General features: G+C 49.7%; 2 protein-coding genes across 2 annotated transcripts; both read right to left on the bottom strand.

Moving 5' to 3' along the window:
- Positions 1 to 814: 814 nt before the first annotated feature.
- LOC140683629 (serine/threonine-protein kinase PAK 3-like) lies at positions 815 to 7,351 on the bottom strand. Its single transcript, XM_072926333.1, has 6 exons — positions 7,243 to 7,351; positions 6,522 to 6,639; positions 5,578 to 5,677; positions 4,938 to 5,134; positions 2,397 to 2,534; positions 815 to 1,035 (listed from the first exon to the last, which is right to left on the bottom strand). The coding sequence occupies exons 1-6, from the start codon at positions 7,290 to 7,292 to the stop codon at positions 943 to 945; spliced, it is 696 nt and encodes a 231-aa protein (XP_072782434.1). The 5' UTR covers positions 7,293 to 7,351; the 3' UTR covers positions 815 to 942.
- A 2,278-nt stretch (positions 7,352 to 9,629) lies between these two features.
- On the bottom strand, positions 9,630 to 11,044 carry LOC140683628 (uncharacterized). The gene is made up of 3 exons (XM_072926332.1): positions 10,916 to 11,044; positions 10,303 to 10,638; positions 9,630 to 9,878 (listed from the first exon to the last, which is right to left on the bottom strand). Exons 1-3 carry the CDS (start codon positions 11,006 to 11,008, stop codon positions 9,663 to 9,665), a joined length of 645 nt encoding a protein of 214 aa, XP_072782433.1. The 5' UTR covers positions 11,009 to 11,044; the 3' UTR covers positions 9,630 to 9,662.
- Positions 11,045 to 19,739: the final 8,695 nt, after the last annotated feature.

The raw sequence follows: 19,739 nt of genomic DNA, 5'->3' as shown, positions 1-19,739 counted from the left end.
GCGCCGTGCCTGAAGGACGCTGCCCTGTGCTCCAGCCTGCCGAGCAGCCCGGCTCCCTGCCCCGGTGCCCAGAGTGCTGCACACACTGCTGACCTTTGCCAGGAGTCGCAGGGCAGCCAGCACAAGAGTGGGAATGCTGAGCCAGGCTCCGCTTCCCCTCGGGAGCAGCCGGCTGCGCTTGGGCGCTGAGAGCAGAGGATGCGCCCGCTGCCAGCAAGAGGCACGCAGGGCCGGGCTGTGCCTCCTGCAGCTACAAGGGCCTCCTTGCAGCCTGCCCCTGCCCAGGCTCAGGCTGCTCCGGGCTCTGCCAGGGCTCTGCTGCAGCTCCACGCCGGGCAAGGCCGGGCCCACTCTCACCTCACACTCGCTGACAGCTCTGCACCGCAGGAGACCTTTCAGAGCACCTCTCTGATCTTTCTGCTTTCTCTGCTGAGCAAGGCTCTCCTCCGGCCAAAGACATTGCCCTTCGCGATACAAATCCAAGTGGCAGGCACCCAAATGCTCTCGAGTCACAGCTGAAGGCCTGCATCTGCACAGGATGTTTTGGCTGCCCCACTCGCCCTTTGGTTTTTCCCGCAAATGCCATTGCCCTTTCTGCCTCAACTGGAAGTGCCACAGATGTGCCAAACGGGGCCGGTGGGCCGTATGCCAAAGGCAGTGTAGTCTGGAGAGGATGAATGAAGAAGAGCCTTCTCCATTTACAAACCATACCAAAGAAGCCATAAGTGTGTCTCAGCACCAATAAAAGACAACTGGCAATTCAGAAGGAAATGTTTTCTGAAGGGGTCAGAAGGAGGGGAATCTTCCAAATGACTTGATGCTTTGAAAACTTTATTTAATTATAATCCTATCCATAAACCTATACTACAAAACTACTTAACAATCCTAATCTAGAGTCCTACTCTACAATCCTACTTTAACTTGGTAATAATATCTTCATCGTTAGATTCTTGTCTTCTTCGTCTTCTTCTTCTTCGCTGAGTTGATGAGTGGTGCCAGGGTGGATGCTGGCTTGGCTGCTGTTACAAATGGATGCTAATCCACAGGAAAAAAAAACAACAAAGAACAGTGAACCATGACATTCCAAGCTCAGTGCTTCACAGACTCAATCAGGATTCCTCTAGCTCCTAGAAGGACCCAGAAAGTAAAACAATGGGACCATCTGCTCCCCACTCATCATGTGCAGGAGCTTGCCATCACAGGCAAACCTGGCCCAGAATCCCACTCATCCATTTATTCTGGTTTCTCCATCTTGCTGGGATTTTTGCCCTGCCAGTGCTCTAGAAATGGTGCTTTCTGTCCCTGGGGTTTTTTCCTTTCAGGAAGCTCCAATGACTCCCAGAGGTCCCTGTCTTGGAAAGACAGGCACCATGCTAACTTCCACAGGCACACAAAGCAGTGTCTGCCTTTCCATGCCCTGCCCCTGCTGTGTGGGATGGCACCTTCCTTCCCAGCAGGGCCAGTCCAGCGGCGATGGGTCCTGCAGTTCCCTCTCTGCCACACAACCTGGCAGTCAGCCTGGGACAGTTCCCCTCTGCCTGAGCATGCCAGGCAGCAGATGGGGCTGGGGCAAGTCCCTCTCAGCTGTCCCTGTTTGTGTGCCAGAAACCTCTAAGGGTGGGGTGGGGGGCATAAACCAGGGCCCCTCAGAGGCTCACAGTGAGTCCCTCAAAGCCCCTCCTGCCCACAGCCAAATCTCTCCAGACTGCTCTGCCAGGACTGGCAGCCTTGGGTTCCTCCACCACTATTTCATGTCTCTTTACCCTGCATTGCTGTACTTCAGTTCTTTTACCATTAGATAAAACTGAACATCCCACCAAATCAGGGCAACAGAAACAGCCAGAAAACAGAGCACCTGTCCTCTCAGGAAATGCGGAGAGAGGTGGAGTTATTCACTTTTGTGAAGAACAGGCCCCAGGGAGACTTTATTGCTGCTTTCCAAGATTTCAGAGTGGCTTTGAAGAAAGTGGGGGACACCTTTTTTAACAGGGCCAGTTACAAGAGAGTGTGGGCAAATAGTTTTAAACACATGGGGATCTAATCAGAGTAGGTCTAAGGAAGACCTTCTTTTCTCGGAGCATGGTGCCACTCTGGCACAGGTTGTCCCAAGAGCTTGTAGGTGCCCCCATCCCTGGAATCATTCCAGGTCAGGTGGGACAGGACTCTGAGCAACCTGATCTCTTTAAAGATGTCCCTGCTCATTGCAGGTCACTTGGACCAGAGGACTTTCCAGAGCCCTGCCAGCCCAGCCCAGTCTAGGATTCCTCACTGTTTTCATTTGAACATCACCAAGAGTGGAGGTGAGGAGGAAGGGGGCTCATCTGATGCCTCGGACCTCGGTGGAGGAGGAGCCCATCCCTCAGACACTGTTTCACCTCAGCCCCTTGGCATTTTACCTGCAGGAGCCTCTTGGCAGACCAGCGCTGCTCTTCGTCTGTCTGCAGGCAGCAGCTCAGAAAGTCACACAGGTGAGGCGAGAATCGGTTGGGCTTCCGCAGCTGTGGTCTCTCTCCTCTGGCTATCGGGAGTTCAGCCTGCATGAAAAGGAAACACGAGGCTCCACCTGCTTCTTTCCCATCTGTAACTGCTCTCCCAGAACCCACTGTTTAAGCTCCACCCTGCAGAGCACTTTCTGATAAGATGGAGATGGTAAAGGAAAGATGACTTTCCTTTACCAACAAAACACCATGGCTTTTCCAACATCCCGCTGATCTTGCCTTGGCAGTCAATTTCATTGACTGACCCAGTTAGTGGGAGCTACATCAGCAAAGCTTCTTTCCTTCTTGGAGGATTCACACCACCTTGACAGGCTTTTCAGAAGATGGACTCTGCTACACTAACACTACTATTTCCAAGGATTAGTACATGAAAGGCATCTCTGCAGTGCTTGTTGGTCCCTTAAGCACAGTGGTCATAAACCAAAACTCATTGAGCTTCTTGTCCTCTTCTAGAAAACAGAGGTGCATGGGAGGCAAGAATGGAAATCCACCAGGTATGCCTCAGGGTGAGGAAACAAACATTTGGAATCTCATATTCAACACAGACCCTTTAAGACACCTGCACAAATGTATTGGGATGAAAATGCCGGCTTAGGCACACAGGAGCCACCTGCAGCTCTGTCTCTCAGCTGCACGTTTCAGCCTCTTTATGTGGCAAAAGGAAACCTTTCCAAGGTCAAATCAGAAGAAGAAGCACCATCCCGATGGTCACCCTCTGCTCATTTGTATACTCAAGTCAATGCATTAATGGCGTCCCCATCGCAAAATATGTCTGTAAGAAGTGGGAGGTTTTGACAGGCTCTCCGTGACACCAGGCTGCAGCCTGGTCTCCAGAAAAATGCTCATCACAATAGTAACAGCTCTGTGCTGGTGGCACTGAAATAGATGGTGACCAAAAAGACTTTGTTATTATCCTCTTCAACCCAGAGGAAAATTTCCAAGCCCAAACCAGCAAGCACACTCCCCTGGAGTATAAATAATTATGGCAGCTTTCTTTCCTTTTCCCACACTCTCAGAGGTCACAAAGGGAGCTTTATCCTGTCTCTCTGCAACTGAGCCACTGGACATGGTGGGGAGCTGGAGTCCTCACTGCCCTTAGCACTGTGCAAGCCAGAGATGGCCCTGCTCCTATAGTAAAGGAACACAGCACCAGCATCAACCGCCCACGTTGGATCCCAGCCCCAGGCACCAGGCTGCAAGCTCATCAACTTTTTAAAAGACCCAGAAACAGCCAAGGGTTTAGTGTAACTGCAGTCGGAGAAAAACACATCCTCAACTTATCCAGGCCACCCACACACATGACTGAGCAATGTACAGATTATTTGAAAGCCTGAAAGTTTTGAAGACCCACAGGACTTGGAAAAGATGCTACAGTGTGGAGGAAAATCAATGTGCTGTGGTTAAAAAAAGAAAAAGAAAGCAAAACTGTTGGGGAAGATGAAACCGGAAAACCTTTACAAATATGTATGCCTGGCAAAAGATTTTGAGAATATGGAAACTGTAAGCGAGATTGAAATGAAAAGTAAGCTTTGAGATAGTTACTAGCCTTAGTTACTGAACAACTGGAAAACAATGGTATGGCCAGCTGAAGGTAATCCCCTTTTGATTAAACAACACCCTCTGCTGGCAGACAGGTCCAAGGGTCAGAGCAGACCCTACTAGCTTGGCAGAAGGGGTCCAAAGAGTAGTTTTTAGGGTTTAAAATGTAACACAGTATGGTAATGTAAGGATTCTTATAGGCTGTAGTAAATACTCTAGTATTTGTATCTTGGACTAGATTGGTTAGTGAAAATTTGAACATTCTGCACAGAAGAAGATTTATTGTCTTGTAACAGGAACTTCCTCACTCTTTCGGGTCTCTCTTTTGGGCTCCTCTTTCGGGCCTGCTCTGAGCTGTGGCTGGCAGCTCCAAGCAGGGCCCTGCATCCACGCCCTTTGCAATAAACCGAAAGTTCCAAGACCTGGCTTCAAAGATCTTTTGTCTCCGTCCATCCCGACCATCCTACCCACTGTCACTCCTACACAAAACTACTTGGGCATTGCTTTAGTGGTTGTGTCTTTTTTCTTTTTCTTTTTCTTTTCTTTTCCGATAAAATTGAAACTGGGAAGGTGTAACGTCAATTTCTTAGGATATTTATCACATGTCTAACCTCTCCACTGAAAAATTCTTGCCCTTCAGAGACAGAGCACCAACGGAGTTCAAAAAGCAAATTAGAAATGTCAGGCAGGTTGCAGGCCAAAATGCCAGGTTTCTGAACTGCTACTTCCCTTCTGATGCAACCGAATTTACAGCAGATGCTGATGTGCTGCAGGGACATGTTTAGAAGGGGACCTTGGTGTAAGTGGTGCTAGCAGATGGCAATGGGATTTGTCCAATGGCACACAGGACATGGGACAGGTGAGAAAGACAAGTGGGATCAGGGAGTATTTGCACCTTACCGAAACAGGAGTTTCATTCCTGTGAGGAACTTCTCGTTCCACCATTTCGATGCCCACGATTCCAAAAGACCATATGTCCACTTTGGGGCCATATGGTTGACCTGTCAGCACTTCAGGCGCCATCCAGCCAGAAGTGCCGGCCACTGAGCTCCGTCTACGCTGCTCAGGGGTGAGCTGAGCAAAGAGGCCAAAGTCAGCTGTGGACAAATAAACATACCATGAAAGCCAGGTCAAGTTAGGAAATCAAGCAAAAGAATTCCCCACTCTCAGTCTATGTGTTGTTGAATCTCCTGAAGAACTGTCCACACTCAGTTTCCTTGGGGCTTTAGCCAAGGAAGTATGGAATTGGCCACTTCCAAAAAAATCACAGTTTTTTAAACGCTGCTCACAGCAGTGGCCTTTATTCCCCTGAAGCTTTAGATTGTAGCTCCCTCCCTCTGGAAGAGACACAAACACACCAACGCCACTCTTGACTTCTCCTGGTTCCTTATACCTCTGTGCACGTTGCAACCGTGCCTTCAGCTCACAGCGGTGGGGCCCTGCACTGCCACCAGCACCATTTCTGGGGAGTTGGCAGCCACTCAAAGCAGCCCCTCACCCCACATCCCTGAACGCTGCACCTGACCAGGAATATACTGACCCAGCTTGACAGAGCCGTCAGTTCTGAGAAGGATGTTTTCACTCTTCACATCTCGGTAGATCACGTGGTTCCAGTGAAGAAAATCCAGTCCTTGCAGGCACTGAGAGAGAAAACAGAAGCAGGAGGGCAAAAATTAGTGATTTCATCACACAAGAAAGGAAACAGAGTCTCTTAAAAGATTCCCTCTGCATGGGAATGGCGAGTAATGGCAGAACACAGTGCCATTGAGAGGAAGAGTTGCTGCTCCAACACTTGCAGAGCAGGACTTTTCTAAGGAAAGGTATGTCAGCTTTTGAAAGAGCAACAGCACCTGCTGTTGTAGACTGTCCCCTGCAAACCAGCCAGGATGACTGCTGCTGCAGTGGATGTGCTTTCTCCATGCAGAGGGCAAAGGAGGGGTTTGGCCAAGAAAGAAAAAGTCCCTCTCTTTGTTGTGAAGTGGATCACTTTTGGGTGGGAGGCTGCATGACGAGAGTTTTGTTGCTGGCCTCAGCACAGACTTGAAGTATCACATCAGTCACCTTCCTGAAGCAAAGAGCATTTTGGCTGCACTACTGTCCTTTTTAGTTGAGGACTGTGAGAAATGAGTCTCTGTTTTTTCTCAGCTGATCATTTCAAATCCTGCCACCAGCACCTTTGCTTTTACAGGCAAGGAATGCAGTGCAGACAGGCTCAAGATACAAGTTTAGGGAGGCAAGGTGGAGAAGAGCAAATACAAATACAGGAGGCAGAGTGAGACTACAACAGCAGGAGATAAGAGTACAAGAACTGAGTACACTGAGTGCAGGAGCACTGGCAGGCAGTTCCCTTGATATGCTTTTACTTGCCCATAGCATACCAGCACAAGGAAAACAAAGTTTATACATGAAACCTCTCCTGTTCTGAGCCTCTGTTTCCCAGACAATCCTGCCCAAGCCCTCGGAAGCACAGGTGGGCTTGCTGACCTCTCGACTGATGGCTGCTATCTGGTCTTCAGACAGGTAGGTCTTGCTGATGACATCGCTCAGAGTGCCTCCATCCATGAACTCCATAACCAGCCAGAATTGATTATCCACAAGGTAGCTGAAAGAAGGAAACAAGAGCATGGAGGTAAACATGCATGGTTAGTTTATTTTCTTGGTTCTTATTTCCAAGTCCCTGTGTGACAAGGACAGAAGAAAAGGAACAGACATTCCCTCTAGGCTGTGCATTGTTTGAAACCTGTCTCAAGAAGAAAGGCACAGCTTTGGAAAAGGAGATGTCTTAAATAGCCAGCAAGTAAAAACTGCAGTTTAGGAACAGATAAAAAACTTGTCACACTGCGTGTTTCTGGAAATAATCTTCCTGGCATGCAAAGCAATGGAAAAGAGGGGACATAATCCAAGGAAAATCCATGTTAGTTTACCCAGACGTAAGAGGACTGTTGAAAAAAGTCAAGTCCCAAAATAATGTGGTGGCTGTGAACTTACAGGCTATTAATTTAATTAGATATGACTGATGCAGGTTTTTGAATAATTTTCAAACTATGTGTGCCAGGGAATACTCCTGCAGACAAGATGCACTCTCTTCCCATCCACTGGAGATGAGCAGAGCAGTAATAATTAACCAATAATTACAGCTCTGTTTTGTGCCAGTGAACAATCTTGCATGTTTGCAATATGTAAACAAATATTTACAACAACTCACCTGCCTAAATAGTTGACCACGTTGGGATTCTTATTTATCTTCACAGTCATGAGTTCATAGGCTTTTAGTTCCTTCTTCCTCGGTCCTTGGAGATTTATTTTCTTTATGGCCACCTAAAATGACATTGAAAATCAGTAACTTGAGAAGTTGGTGGCACGAGACCACAAGGCACATGGAGCGAGTGATTTTGCAATGACACAGCCAAGCTGTGCCAAACTGCATTCTGATTAGGCATTGCAGTAATTAGGAACTGACATTGCAATAGCCCATTGCTCCGCTCCCATGGGTGCCAGTTACAGGACACGTGGCCACTGAGGTTTTGCTGTGTCCACTTGGTAACAGTGGTGTCTCACCCACAAACCTCTGAGCCCACTCCCTGCTGCTTTGTATGGGATTCAGAAGTAATCCATGCCTTAATACTCTGTGGCTACATCCCGGGCTAGGGGCAGGGCTTAGGGTTTCTAGGGACGCCTTGCAGATCTCTCCCTATGTGCAGTTCCCAAGTGCAGCACTGCAGGTGTCTGAGGAACTACTGGTAACTTTCAGATGCATTTGCTGGCAACCAGAAGTGAGAATTCAGGACTCTGAAGCTGTCGCCCCAAAGAGCAGTGAGATGCTCTAAGGCACCACCTTTGTTTTAGCAATTGAGAGCGAGTGAGCACATCCTTCTCTGAAATGAACTGCTGCCCTCTGTGCCTTCTTTGTGGCAGCTGAGAAGGTCAAAGACTGTCCGCAATGTCTTTTGCAGGCTGGTACCAGTCTGTGTTTCTTTTGCCTCTTCAGCACAGCTCGACCCAAAGCTCTGGCCACAGCTGCTCACACCAGAGGGGAAAGCCCTTGAGTGCAGCAGAGATTGCGGGGGCTGTTGACATTTACCTCTGCTCCTGAGGCTTTGTTGATTGCTCTAACCACAAATCCAAAAGTCCTAGAAACAAAAAAGCAGCAAAAAAATGAGAAGCCATTTAGCTCTTGCAGTGAAAGCCAGCCCACACAGGAGATCTCTGCTGCAAATGCCTAAGACCTGCAGGATGAAGGCGGGCTCTGCCAGAAGGCAGATGATGCATTTTCCTCTCAAGTGCATGGGCACTGGGTCTGTCCCTGAAGTGCTGCCATCTACTGCCTCAGCTCCTAAAGAGAGCTCCTTCTTTCATCTCAGGTTTCATGTTCTAAATTGCGCAGTTTTCATAGTTTTCATCCTGACCATGGAGAATTTCCTTCAGCAAACTCTTGGAAAGAAATGTTCCTGAGAACTGTTATCTGACAGCTATCAGGGAGTAGGTTGCACTTTCAGGCAAGCAAGTTTCTTCCCCTTTTATTAGTGTGGCTGTATGATTTGGAGAGATAGAAAAATGCTAAGGAAATTAACACAGAGCTGTCCCATACTTGAGAGACATGGAGATCTTCCAGGTCCTGTTCCTTGCTGCAGGCAAGAGACCTTGGCAGCATGAAGATGTCTCTGACAATACTTTCAGGGCACACTCACAAATTCTGAGCAGCACTGAGAGATGGGACAATCTATCCCCAGTGTCTGAACATGGCAATAGATGTCTGTTTGCAGCTGGCCTCACTTCACACTGCATAGATATTCCACCAGAAAAACACCTGGCCCATGGTTATGGAGAAGTAAACTGTGGTTGGACTCACCCGCTGCCAATATATTCCAGTTCAGAATATTTCCCCACGGGGTTTTCCATGTTCACTATTTTCCCTGAGGGAAACAAAATGCAAGATGCTCACTTTAAAGCAAAGATCCCAGCTTCCAGAAGATGCAAAAGGCAGCCCCAGAGCCTGAAGCTTTGAACTCTTTGTGGTTGCCTGGGTAACAACAGCAAGCAGGCCGACAGCTCTGCAGCACAGGTGGCCAGCACACAGACTGATTTTCTACAGCAGTTCCCATGGGGAAATGTCTCTAAATGTCCCTGGGACATCAATCTCAGGAAAAACATTTGGTACAGCTATGCTGAAACATGCACACAATACACTGTCCCTCAGAGAAGAAATACAGCAGACGTACTCAGTTGCTCCAGGGAGTCATCCTTGATCTCCTGGTGCTGAGCAGCGCTGGAGATGGGCAAACTGCCCCGGCTCCACTTCCCAGGTTGGGGAGCAAAGGCTCCTTTAGACAATGCTGCTGCTGCAGCAGGTTTGACAAAGCCCTTGTGGATCTGGAACAAGAAATGAGTTTGTCAGAAAGGTGCCTGGCAGAGATGAGCCTGAAATTCCATTTCAAATGCAAGCCCTTGGTAAAGTTCTGTCAGCCACATGCAGGGCTCTTAAATGGGTTTTTTTCTGATGTCCACTTCTCAAACTGGATGGGTCAAAACCAAAGGTTAGTTCTACTCAAGTTCATGGCCAGATTCATATTCCATTTTCATGGATTTTCTGAAGGATCACTGCCACAATGACCATTCTGCTTCCTCTCAAGGATTCCTTTCCCACTCCAAGGGCTTCAGACACATTTGCAGCTCCTTGTTCAAATGTGTCCACTTTTCCTGCACCATCTTCAGGTCATGCTCAACTTGTAGTAACTTTGGTGGGGACGGTTCCTGTACCTCATGCCAGGCCTGGGGCTCTTCATTGCCACTCATTTGCTGGAAGTCTTTGCAGGCTGCCCGGCGAGATGTCAACGTTTGCACCTCAAGTCAAACAGAAGAAAGCAGTCAGAGACTACGGCTTATCCCTGTCAGTCAAGAGTCATTGACTGTGAGGAAAGGGAAAGAACAGATTTACAAGGGGTACAGACAGCTTGTTTCAATCCTCCGTCTGGGTCACCATGTTCCCCTGTAAAAACACCTCGAGAAACAAGGAGAGCAGGAACAGGCCAGCAGGAATCAATTTGGATGACTGCTGGCCAAAAGGCCAAAGGACAAGTCCCACTGTCCAGGGCAGCAGTTGAGATTCAGCACACCAGGAAATGTCCTTCAGAGTCTCTGGGGTACACACTACAGCAGGATGGCACTCAGAGGCATCACCTCACTCCCTGAAGCCCTGCACTGGAAAGGCAAGAAGGGCAGAAACCACCAGTTTGGTGACTGCAGTGGCTATCCCTCTTTCACTCACTTGCTCTTGTAGAGCCTGAGGGAGACGACTAAGTTTTTCTCTGATGATTTTAATTTCTTCTTCCTGCCTCTTCTCCTTTGCCTTCATCTTAGTGTCAATTTTCTGAAGCTCCGTGTCCAGCTGTTCCTTCAAGTTCTGTAAAATACAAGAGAGAGGATCTTTCATGAGTGGAGTGGCTGCCACTCTTTCACTCACCTGGTCTTGTTGATCGCCCCTCTGCTGACGGAGATTCATCTCCTCTTGAATTCCTCTCATATCTTCCTTGTTCCCCTTCTTCACTTCCATGATGGCACTCTGAGCCCCGGGCAGCTCTGCTTGTGACTCTGCCTTGATGTTCTGTACACACAAATGCGGAGCAAGTGACTGGGAGCTGCCATCACGCTCAGCTTTTTCCTCTTGCAGCTTCAAAATCGCATTTATTCAGCCACTTCTTTCTGCTCCCCTACCCACCTCTGCTTCCAGTGCAACCCTCCTGTCCCAGTGCTGACTTTGGAAGATTCCAAGGCTCTGTGCTTTCAGTGCCTCTGGGACTCCTGACCTCCTCAGTCCCAAGAGCTCCATTTTATGCCCCTTTTCCTGCCCTTCCCTCTGAAACCTGGCGAGTCAGGCTTACCTGGCCATTCTCCTGTGGCTCTTTCACCTGCTGCCTGAGCTGCTCTTCCTGTTCTTGGGCTGGGAACAGCTCTCCCCGAGTCTGCCATGGCATCTCTGACAAAGCAGGCTGCTCCTGCTCTTTCTCTGGAAGGACCTGCACAGAAAGCAAGAGAAGATGGGTTTCAACTTTCCATATAACATTTGAGGGCCAAGACTCAAGGACTGATGGGCTCACACGTTCCCAAAGCACTGTGCTGCAGCTCTCCTGGGTCATTCTCTGCCCATGAGGAGGAACAGATGCCAAAGTGACCCTGGCACTGCAATCAGGGGCCGTCTGGGGCTGAAGCTCCAGCTGCCTCTGAGGCAGCTGACAGGGAAGGTGTGGCATTTTTCAAGGGTCTGCTGAGGACCTCCCTCTGCTTCTGCCTTGCTCTGTTTGTCTTTCAGTAGTGACTGACACCCCACCCTGTCCCACAGCTCCATCCTGGCTCTGCAGGTGCCTTCCTCTGTGAGCTCAGCCCTTGTGAGAGACACTTCTGGAGTTCATGTTCTCTTCACCAACTAAAACATGGAATTCTTCCACCTCTCTGGGACAGGCTAAACATTAAAGCATTAACGGGGGGCTTCAGGAAGAAGAGGCTGGAGGAGGAAACCATGTCTGAGGGGAAAAAAACACCACATCTGGAGGAGGAAACAGCTCTGCCTGCTCAGAATCGGTCATCGGAACATGTCTTTAATCCTCTCCTGAAAGGGATGCTTTACATGAACTTTGCACCTCCAACTGCTTTGGACCAGAGCCAAGAAGATTCAATTATGCAAATGTTACATAGATAGATAGATAGATAGATAGAGAGACAGACAGACAGATCTCACTTTTATAATCTCTCTTTACTATCATTTTTGTTCCTACATACATCAACACTTGGTAGCCATTGCCCCAGTCAGCAGCAATCCCGAGATTGCTCTCCTGTTCCTTCAATAAACCACACTCTCAGGGAATCTGGAGCATTTAGGTCCTTATGGAACACAAGAAGATCCAGAGCATTGAACTGGGAACTGCACTCTTGCAGCATCTGTGCTTGGCCAAGTGCTGCTCTTGGACTCGACCACACTGACACTGCTAAAGGGGCTGCAATCAGGAATAAAGGCTAGGCCCTCCCAGCTCCTCTGATCTTTGAGGACCAGCTGGAATGCAAGAGCATTGATTTCCTGCTCAATTCCCAAACACCACACCTCCTGATTTCCTGGGTTGCAAAAAGACACAGGGACTGTAAATATGAAAGCGAAGAGCAAGGCCCTGTTGACTGCCCTGGCACCACAACAGCTCCCTGCCCCAAACAATGTGTTCTCATGCAAAAATACTGCATCCTCCAGAAAGGCCCCCTTACAAAAGAAAATGCAAGCAGAATCTTTACAAGCGCAGAAAAAGGGTGGGAAAGAAGGAGGAAAATCCATCTGCATTGCTAAAAACCAAAAAATTGAACAGGAATTCCCCTCCTAAAAAAGGAACAAAAACAAGACAGAAGAGCCACAGATGCCAGTGGAAAAAACACTAGGATAACGTGAGGAGATATTTGCCAATGAAACAGCCCATGTGGCAAGCATTCAGCATCCTCAGCCAGCAACAGCAAGGGCTGGCTCATCAGAAATTTGCAGCTCTGTCTTGCACTAAAGACAGCACCACCCACAACTGGCACTTACTGGCTCCAAAGATTCAGGCTGTGCTGTGACCACTGATGGAGCCTCGAGGTCATACTGCTCAACTTGCTCTCGTTTGGCTTCTTCACCAAGAGGAGGCGGAGCCAGGGCAGACACTGCTGTTGTCTCTATCATCTGTGGCAAGAGAGAAGCATGAGGGACAGGCTGTTACCTATCATTTATAACCTTCTATCTTCTCCCATCTACCACCATATCTTCCAAGGAAAATTGAGAGTCTTGGATTACAACGGGATTCTAAGGCACTCTCATGGTATTGAAATTGGCCAATCCACCTATAATGCAAATTGCTCTGAATTAAATATTCCACCTTGCCTACTATCAGGTAGCAATGATCTATTTGTGTAAGTGACCCTGTAATTCTTGAAAGCTCTGAAATGCAACAGTGAAACTTGCAGCTCTGCCTTGCACTAAAGACAGCACCACCCACAACGGGCACTTACTGGCTCAGGAGATTCAGGCTCTGGTGTGACCCCTGATTGAGCCTCAAGGTCATACTCCTCAATTTGCTCCTCTTTGGCTTGTTCACCAGGAGGAGAGGGAGCCAGGGCAGACACTGCTGGTGTCTCTGTCATCTGTGGCAAGAGAGAAGCATGAGGGACAAGCCGTTACCTATCATTTATAATCTCGTTTCTCCTCGGATCCACAACCACCTCTTAAAAGGAAAAATTATCCACTTTGTTAGCAATGCGATTCTAAGTCACTCTGACCAGATTAAAATGGGCTAACTCAACAGAACTCTATTTGATGCACTCTATGTATTTGATAGTCCTTCCTGGCTGCCATCAGCAAGCAACTGTGCCTTGGCACAAAGGAGCTTTTGGCTCTTTAAAGCCCTGAAATGCAAAAGTAGGAAATAGCCAGCAAGGCCTTTGCTGTTGCTGCGGCAGACATGCAAAACTCAAACTGGATCAGAATCCCAACCAGTGCAAGGAAAGGGCAGGAAAGGTTGTGCAGAAGCATCTGTGCTTGCTGGAAAGAGAGAAAATGGTCAGGGCTTTACCTCCTACCAAACCAAGTCAAACCAAGTCAAAAGTGTCCCCTCCTCAGGTGGCTAAAACACTTGGAGGCAGTGAGGGCATGTTTGGCAGGGGAACAGCCATGGTGCTGAGCGCTGTCATGTATGGATCTATGGAAGTGTGCCTGAAGGTCCCTCACGAGCCTCCCGTTGTCCAGGCTGAAACACCCTGAGCACCTCCTCCTTGGCCTTGCGCTCCACACCCTTCCCCAGCTCCCGTGTCCTTCTCCGCACACGCCCAGCGCCTCAAGGACTTCCTTCTTCAGAGGGGCCCACATGTAGACACATCACTGTGGAGTTGTGCTCGCCCTGTATATCCCCTCATAATGGTTTGTCCCTCCATATCCCCTCTTTGTATTCATTTGGTTCATCCCAGCTTTCCCATCAGCACCTGTATGTCCATCAAACCCCAAAATCCCTGACTCATCCCCCTGTCTCCTCCCAGGTGATGTGTCCATCACCTCGTGACCCTTCCCCTTTGTCCAGAGCCTTCTCCCAGGGTCACCAGGTAACTGGACCCTGGCTCGGGGCTCCTCCCCCACCCCTTCCTCAGTGGTCACGCTGAGGCCTTGCCCCCAGAGAGCCACTCCCAAGTCCTTCCCCTGTTGGCTGCTCGGGTTTCCCGTCCCCCTGTATCTGGCTCCTCTGGGCAGGGACACCCTCTCTTGCTCTGGATGTCCTTCGGGTTTGGATGTGGCCTGGGATCTCTCCAGGCCCTCATTAAATTTCGGAACTAATCCTGAGGAGGAGCGCCTCTTTCTCTAGCTTGTCGGAGCAGCTTGTCTTTGAACTCACGAGGGAGCTTCTCAAAGCCCCCCAGGATCCAAGGAGAAGTTCCCTCCCTCTGCCCGACTCGCCCCACTGCCCAGCTGGACGGGGTGCACTGGGGACTGATCACCCGTGGATTTGAGGGTGACACGCAGCACAGAACTTCCAGCTATGGTTGCAGCGCTGCCCAGCCCAGGGGGACGGTCACTGCCCTGCTCCTGCTGCCCCACTGCTGATGACACAGGCCAGGGTGCCCTTGGCCTTCTTGGCCACCTGGCCAGGTCCTGGCCCACCTTCAGCTGCTTTTGACCGGCACCCCTGGGTCCTTTTGGCCCACACAGCGTCCCAGCCACTAAGTTGCCCATTGGATTAAAAATACAGCATCCACCATTTCAAAATGTCCTTCCTCTTCTGAGCAACACAAGACTGCAGTCATGGACTTGCAGCTTCACCTCCCCCCGGCCCCGCCTCCAGGCTGCAGTGCACTTTTCAAAGCTGCAGACTACACCAAAAAATGCATCCACAGAACCTTGCTTTTTGCCTCACAAGAGGGCTTCACAATTATAAACTTAGTTTCTTTGGCCAGGTCTTGTCCCCCACAGATTCATGGACAACACACTTGTCTACTTGCAGCTTATCAAAAGTCACAAGACAGCTGAGCCGCACACTTTGTAGAACTGAATAAATACTCGAGAAACTGCAGACCCGTTTCACCAGCCAAACACGTGTTTCCACAAAGAGAAAGCAAACAAACCAAGCCCTGAGACCTCCAGCACTACTTCGTGCGCCCTTGGCCATGGCCCTGCAGAAGCCCAAGAGACAGAGCTTCACTGAGATGAGCAGCCAGACGCTCATCCTGAGGCAACAGGCTTTGGTGCCTAAACATGACAGGTCCAAGGCCAATTTCTAGCTGGAGGTCACTGCCTGCAGGAAATCGCTGGGTCCTGGCAGGACTCCAGCACTCAGCATCCTCGCCAGCAACAGCAAGAGCTGGCTGGTCAGAAACTTGCAGCTCTGCCTTGCACTAAATACAGCATCACCCACAACTGGCACTTACCGGTTCAGAAGATTCAGGCTCTGGTGTGATCACTGATGGAGCCTCGCGGTCATACTCCTCAATTTCCTCGTCTTCGGCTTTACCAGGAGGAGAGGGAGCCAGGGCAGACACTGTTGTTTCCTCTGTCATCTGTGGCAAGAGAGAAGCATGAGGGACAGGCTGTTACCTATCATCTATAACTTCCTATATTCTCACATCTACCACCATTTCTTCCAAGGAAAATTGAGAAACGTTAATTGCAATGGGATTCCAATGCACTCTCATGGTATTAAAATTGGTTAATCCACCTGTACTGCAAATTGCTCTGAAATAAATATTCCACCCTCCCTTCTATCAGATAGCAATGATCTCTTTGTAACTGACGTTATAAATCCTGAAAACTCTGAAACGCAAAAGCGAAACTTGCAGCTCTGCCATGCACTAAAGACAGCACCACCCACAACTGGCACTTACTGGCTCAGGAGATTCAGGCTCTGGTGTGACCACTGATGGAGCCTCGAGGTCATACTCCTCAATTTGCTCCTCTTTGGCTTGTTCACCAGGAGGAGAGGGAGCCAGAGCAGACACTGCTGGTGTCTCTGTCATCTGTGGCAAGAGAGAAGCATGAGGGACAAGCCGTTACCTATCATTTATAATCTCGTTTCTCCTCGGATCCACAACCACCTCTTAAAAGGAAAAATTATCCACTTTGTTAGCAATGCGATTCTAAGTCACTCTGACCAGATTAAAATGGGCTAACTCAACAGAACTCTATTTGATGCACTCTATGTATTTGATAGTCCTTCCTGGCTGCCATCAGCAAGCAACTGTGCCTTGGCACAAAGGAGCTTTTGGCTCTTTAAAGCCCTGAAATGCAAAAGTAGGAAATAGCCAGCAAGGCCTTTGCTGTTGCTGCGGCAGACATGCAAAACTCAAACTGGATCAGAATCCCAACCAGTGCAAGGAAAGGGCAGGAAAGGTTGTGCAGAAGCATCTGTGCTTGCTGGAAAGAGAGAAAATGGGCAGGGCTTTACCTCCTACCAAACCAAGTCAAACCAAGTCAAAAGTGTCCCCTCCTCAGGTGGCTAAAACACTTGGAGGCAGTGAGGGCATGTTTGGCAGGGGAACAGCCATGGTGCTGAGCGCTGTCATGTATGGATCTATGGAAGTGTGCCTGAAGGTCCCTCACGAGCCTCCCGTTGTCCAGGCTGAAACACCCTGAGCACCTCCTCCTTGGCCTTGCGCTCCACACCCTTCCCCAGCTCCCGTGTCCTTCTCCGCACACGCCCAGCGCCTCAAGGACTTCCTTCTTCAGAGGGGCCCACATGTAGACACATCACTGTGGAGTTGTGCTCGCCCTGTATATCCCCTCATAATGGTTTGTCCCTCCATATCCCCTCTTTGTATTCATTTGGTTCATCCCAGCTTTCCCATCAGCACCTGTATGTCCATCAAACCCCAAAATCCCTGACTCATCCCCCTGTCTCCTCCCAGGTGATGTGTCCATCACCTCGTGACCCTTCCCCTTTGTCCAGAGCCTTCTCCCAGGGTCACCAGGTAACTGGACCCTGGCTCGGGGCTCCTCCCCCACCCCTTCCTCAGTGGTCACGCTGAGGCCTTGCCCCCAGAGAGCCACTCCCAAGTCCTTCCCCTGTTGGCTGCTCGGGTTTCCCGTCCCCCTGTATCTGGCTCCTCTGGGCAGGGACACCCTCTCTTGCTCTGGATGTCCTTCGGGTTTGGATGTGGCCTGGGATCTCTCCAGGCCCTCATTAAATTTCGGAACTAATCCTGAGGAGGAGCGCCTCTTTCTCTAGCTTGTCGGAGCAGCTTGTCTTTGAACTCACGAGGGAGCTTCTCAAAGCCCCCCAGGATCCAAGGAGAAGTTCCCTCCCTCTGCCCGACTCGCCCCACTGCCCAGCTGGACGGGGTGCACTGGGGACTGATCACCCGTGGATTTGAGGGTGACACGCAGCACAGAACTTCCAGCTATGGTTGCAGCGCTGCCCAGCCCAGGGGGACGGTCACTGCCCTGCTCCTGCTGCCCCACTGCTGATGACACAGGCCAGGGTGCCCTTGGCCTTCTTGGCCACCTGGCCAGGTCCTGGCCCACCTTCAGCTGCTTTTGACCGGCACCCCTGGGTCCTTTTGGCCCACACAGCGTCCCAGCCACTAAGTTGCCCATTGGATTAAAAATACAGCATCCACCATTTCAAAATGTCCTTCCTCTTCTGAGCAACACAAGACTGCAGTCATGAACTTGCAGCTTCACCTCCCCCCGGCCCCGCCTCCAGGCTGCAGTGCACTTTTCAAAGCTGCAGACTACACCAAAAAATGCATCCACAGAACCTTGCTTTTTGCCTCACAAGAGGGCTTCCACAATTATAAACTTAGTTTCTTTGGCCAGGTCTTGTCCCCCACAGATTCATGGACAACACACTCGTCTACTTGCAGCTTATCAAAAGTCACAAGACAGCTGAGCCGCACACTTTGTAGAACTGAATAAATACTCGAGAAACTGCAGACCCGTTTCACCAGCCAAACACGTGTTTCCACAAAGAGAAAGCAAACAAACCAAGCCCTGAGACCTCCAGCACTACTTCGTGCGCCCTTGGCCATGGCCCTGCAGAAGCCCAAGAGACAGAGCTTCACTGAGATGAGCAGCCAGACGCTCATCCTGAGGCAACAGGCTTTGGTGCCTAAACATGACAGGTCCAAGGCCAATTTCTAGCTGGAGGTCACTGCCTGCAGGAAATCGCTGGGTCCTGGCAGGACTCCAGCACTCAGCATCCTCGCCAGCAACAGCAAGAGCTGGCTGGTCAGAAACTTGCAGCTCTGCCTTGCACTAAATACAGCATCACCCACAACTGGCACTTACCGGTTCAGGAGATTCAGGCTCTGGTGTGATCACTGATGGAGCCTCGCGGTCATACTCCTCAATTTCCTCGTCTTCGGCTTTACCAGGAGGAGAGGGAGCCAGGGCAGACACTGTTGTTTCCTCTGTCATCTGTGGCAAGAGAGAAGCATGAGGGACAGGCTGTTACCTATCATCTATAACTTCCTATATTCTCACATCTACCACCATTTCTTCCAAGGAAAATTGAGAAACGTTAATTGCAATGGGATTCCAATGCACTCTCATGGTATTAAAATTGGTTAATCCACCTGTACTGCAAATTGCTCTGAAATAAATATTCCACCCTCCCTTCTATCAGATAGCAATGATCTCTTTGTAACTGACGTTATAAATCCTGAAAACTCTGAAACGCAAAAGCGAAACTTGCAGCTCTGCCATGCACTAAAGACAGCACCACCCACAACTGGCACTTACTGGCTCAGGAGATTCAGGCTCTGGTGTGACCACTGATGGAGCCTCGAGGTCATACTCCTCAATTTGCTCCTCTTTGGCTTGTTCACCAGGAGGAGAGGGAGCCAGAGCAGACACTGCTGGTGTCTCTGTCATCTGTGGCAAGAGAGAAGCATGAGGGACAAGCCGTTACCTATCATTTATAATCTCGTTTCTCCTCGGATCCACAACCACCTCTTAAAAGGAAAAATTATCCACTTTGTTAGCAATGCGATTCTAAGTCACTCTGACCAGATTAAAATGGGCTAACTCAACAGAACTCTATTTGATGCACTCTATGTATTTGATAGTCCTTCCTGGCTGCCATCAGCAAGCAACTGTGCCTTGGCACAAAGGAGCTTTTGGCTCTTTAAAGCCCTGAAATGCAAAAGTAGGAAATAGCCAGCAAGGCCTTTGCTGTTGCTGCGGCAGACATGCAAAACTCAAACTGGATCAGAATCCCAACCAGTGCAAGGAAAGGGCAGGAAAGGTTGTGCAGAAGCATCTGTGCTTGCTGGAAAGAGAGAAAATGGTCAGGGCTTTACCTCCTACCAAACCAAGTCAAACCAAGTCAAAAGTGTCCCCTCCTCAGGTGGCTAAAACACTTGGAGGCAGTGAGGGCATGTTTGGCAGGGGAACAGCCATGGTGATGAGCGCTGTCATGTATGGATCTATGGAAGTGTGCCTGAAGGTCCCTCACGAGCCTCCCGTTGTCCAGGCTGAAACACCCTGAGCACCTCCTCCTTGGCCTTGCGCTCCACACCCTTCCCCAGCTCCCGTGTCCTTCTCCGCACACGCCCAGCGCCTCAAGGACTTCCTTCTTCAGAGGGGCCCACATGTAGACACATCACTGTGGAGTTGTGCTCGCCCTGTATATCCCCTCATAATGGTTTGTCCCTCCATATCCCCTCTTTGTATTCATTTGGTTCATCCCAGCTTTCCCATCAGCACCTGTATGTCCA

The sequence above is a fragment of the Taeniopygia guttata genome, chromosome 3 (genome assembly GCF_048771995.1).
Source record: "Taeniopygia guttata chromosome 3, bTaeGut7.mat, whole genome shotgun sequence".
In the NCBI taxonomy this organism is placed as follows: domain Eukaryota; kingdom Metazoa; phylum Chordata; class Aves; order Passeriformes; family Estrildidae; genus Taeniopygia; species Taeniopygia guttata.
Note: the sequence above shows the minus strand (reverse complement) of the source record. Positions and strands in the feature narration are given on the sequence as shown.

What these genes read in the sequence shown, in the direction of transcription:
- LOC140683629 (XM_072926333.1), bottom strand. Translation starts at nt 7,292, where the DNA reads ATGACTGTGAAGATAAATAAGAATCCCAACGTGGTCAACTATTTAGGC. An exon ending in TGACGGCTCTGTCAAGCTGG is followed by an intron (nt 5,135 to 5,577) that starts GTCAGTATATTC and finishes ATTTGTCCACAG; the next exon opens with CTGACTTTGGCCTCTTTGCT. An exon ending in CTGCCAAGAGGCTCCTGCAG is followed by an intron (nt 1,036 to 2,396) that starts GTAAAATGCCAA and finishes CCTGTGGATTAG; the next exon opens with CATCCATTTGTAACAGCAGC.
- LOC140683628 (XM_072926332.1), bottom strand. Translation starts at nt 11,008, where the DNA reads ATGCCATGGCAGACTCGGGGAGAGCTGTTCCCAGCCCAAGAACAGGAA. An exon ending in AGCCACAGGAGAATGGCCAG is followed by an intron (nt 10,639 to 10,915) that starts GTAAGCCTGACT and finishes TTGTGTGTACAG; the next exon opens with AACATCAAGGCAGAGTCACA. An exon ending in CTCAGGCTCTACAAGAGCAA is followed by an intron (nt 9,879 to 10,302) that starts GTGAGTGAAAGA and finishes GTTTGACTTGAG; the next exon opens with GTGCAAACGTTGACATCTCG.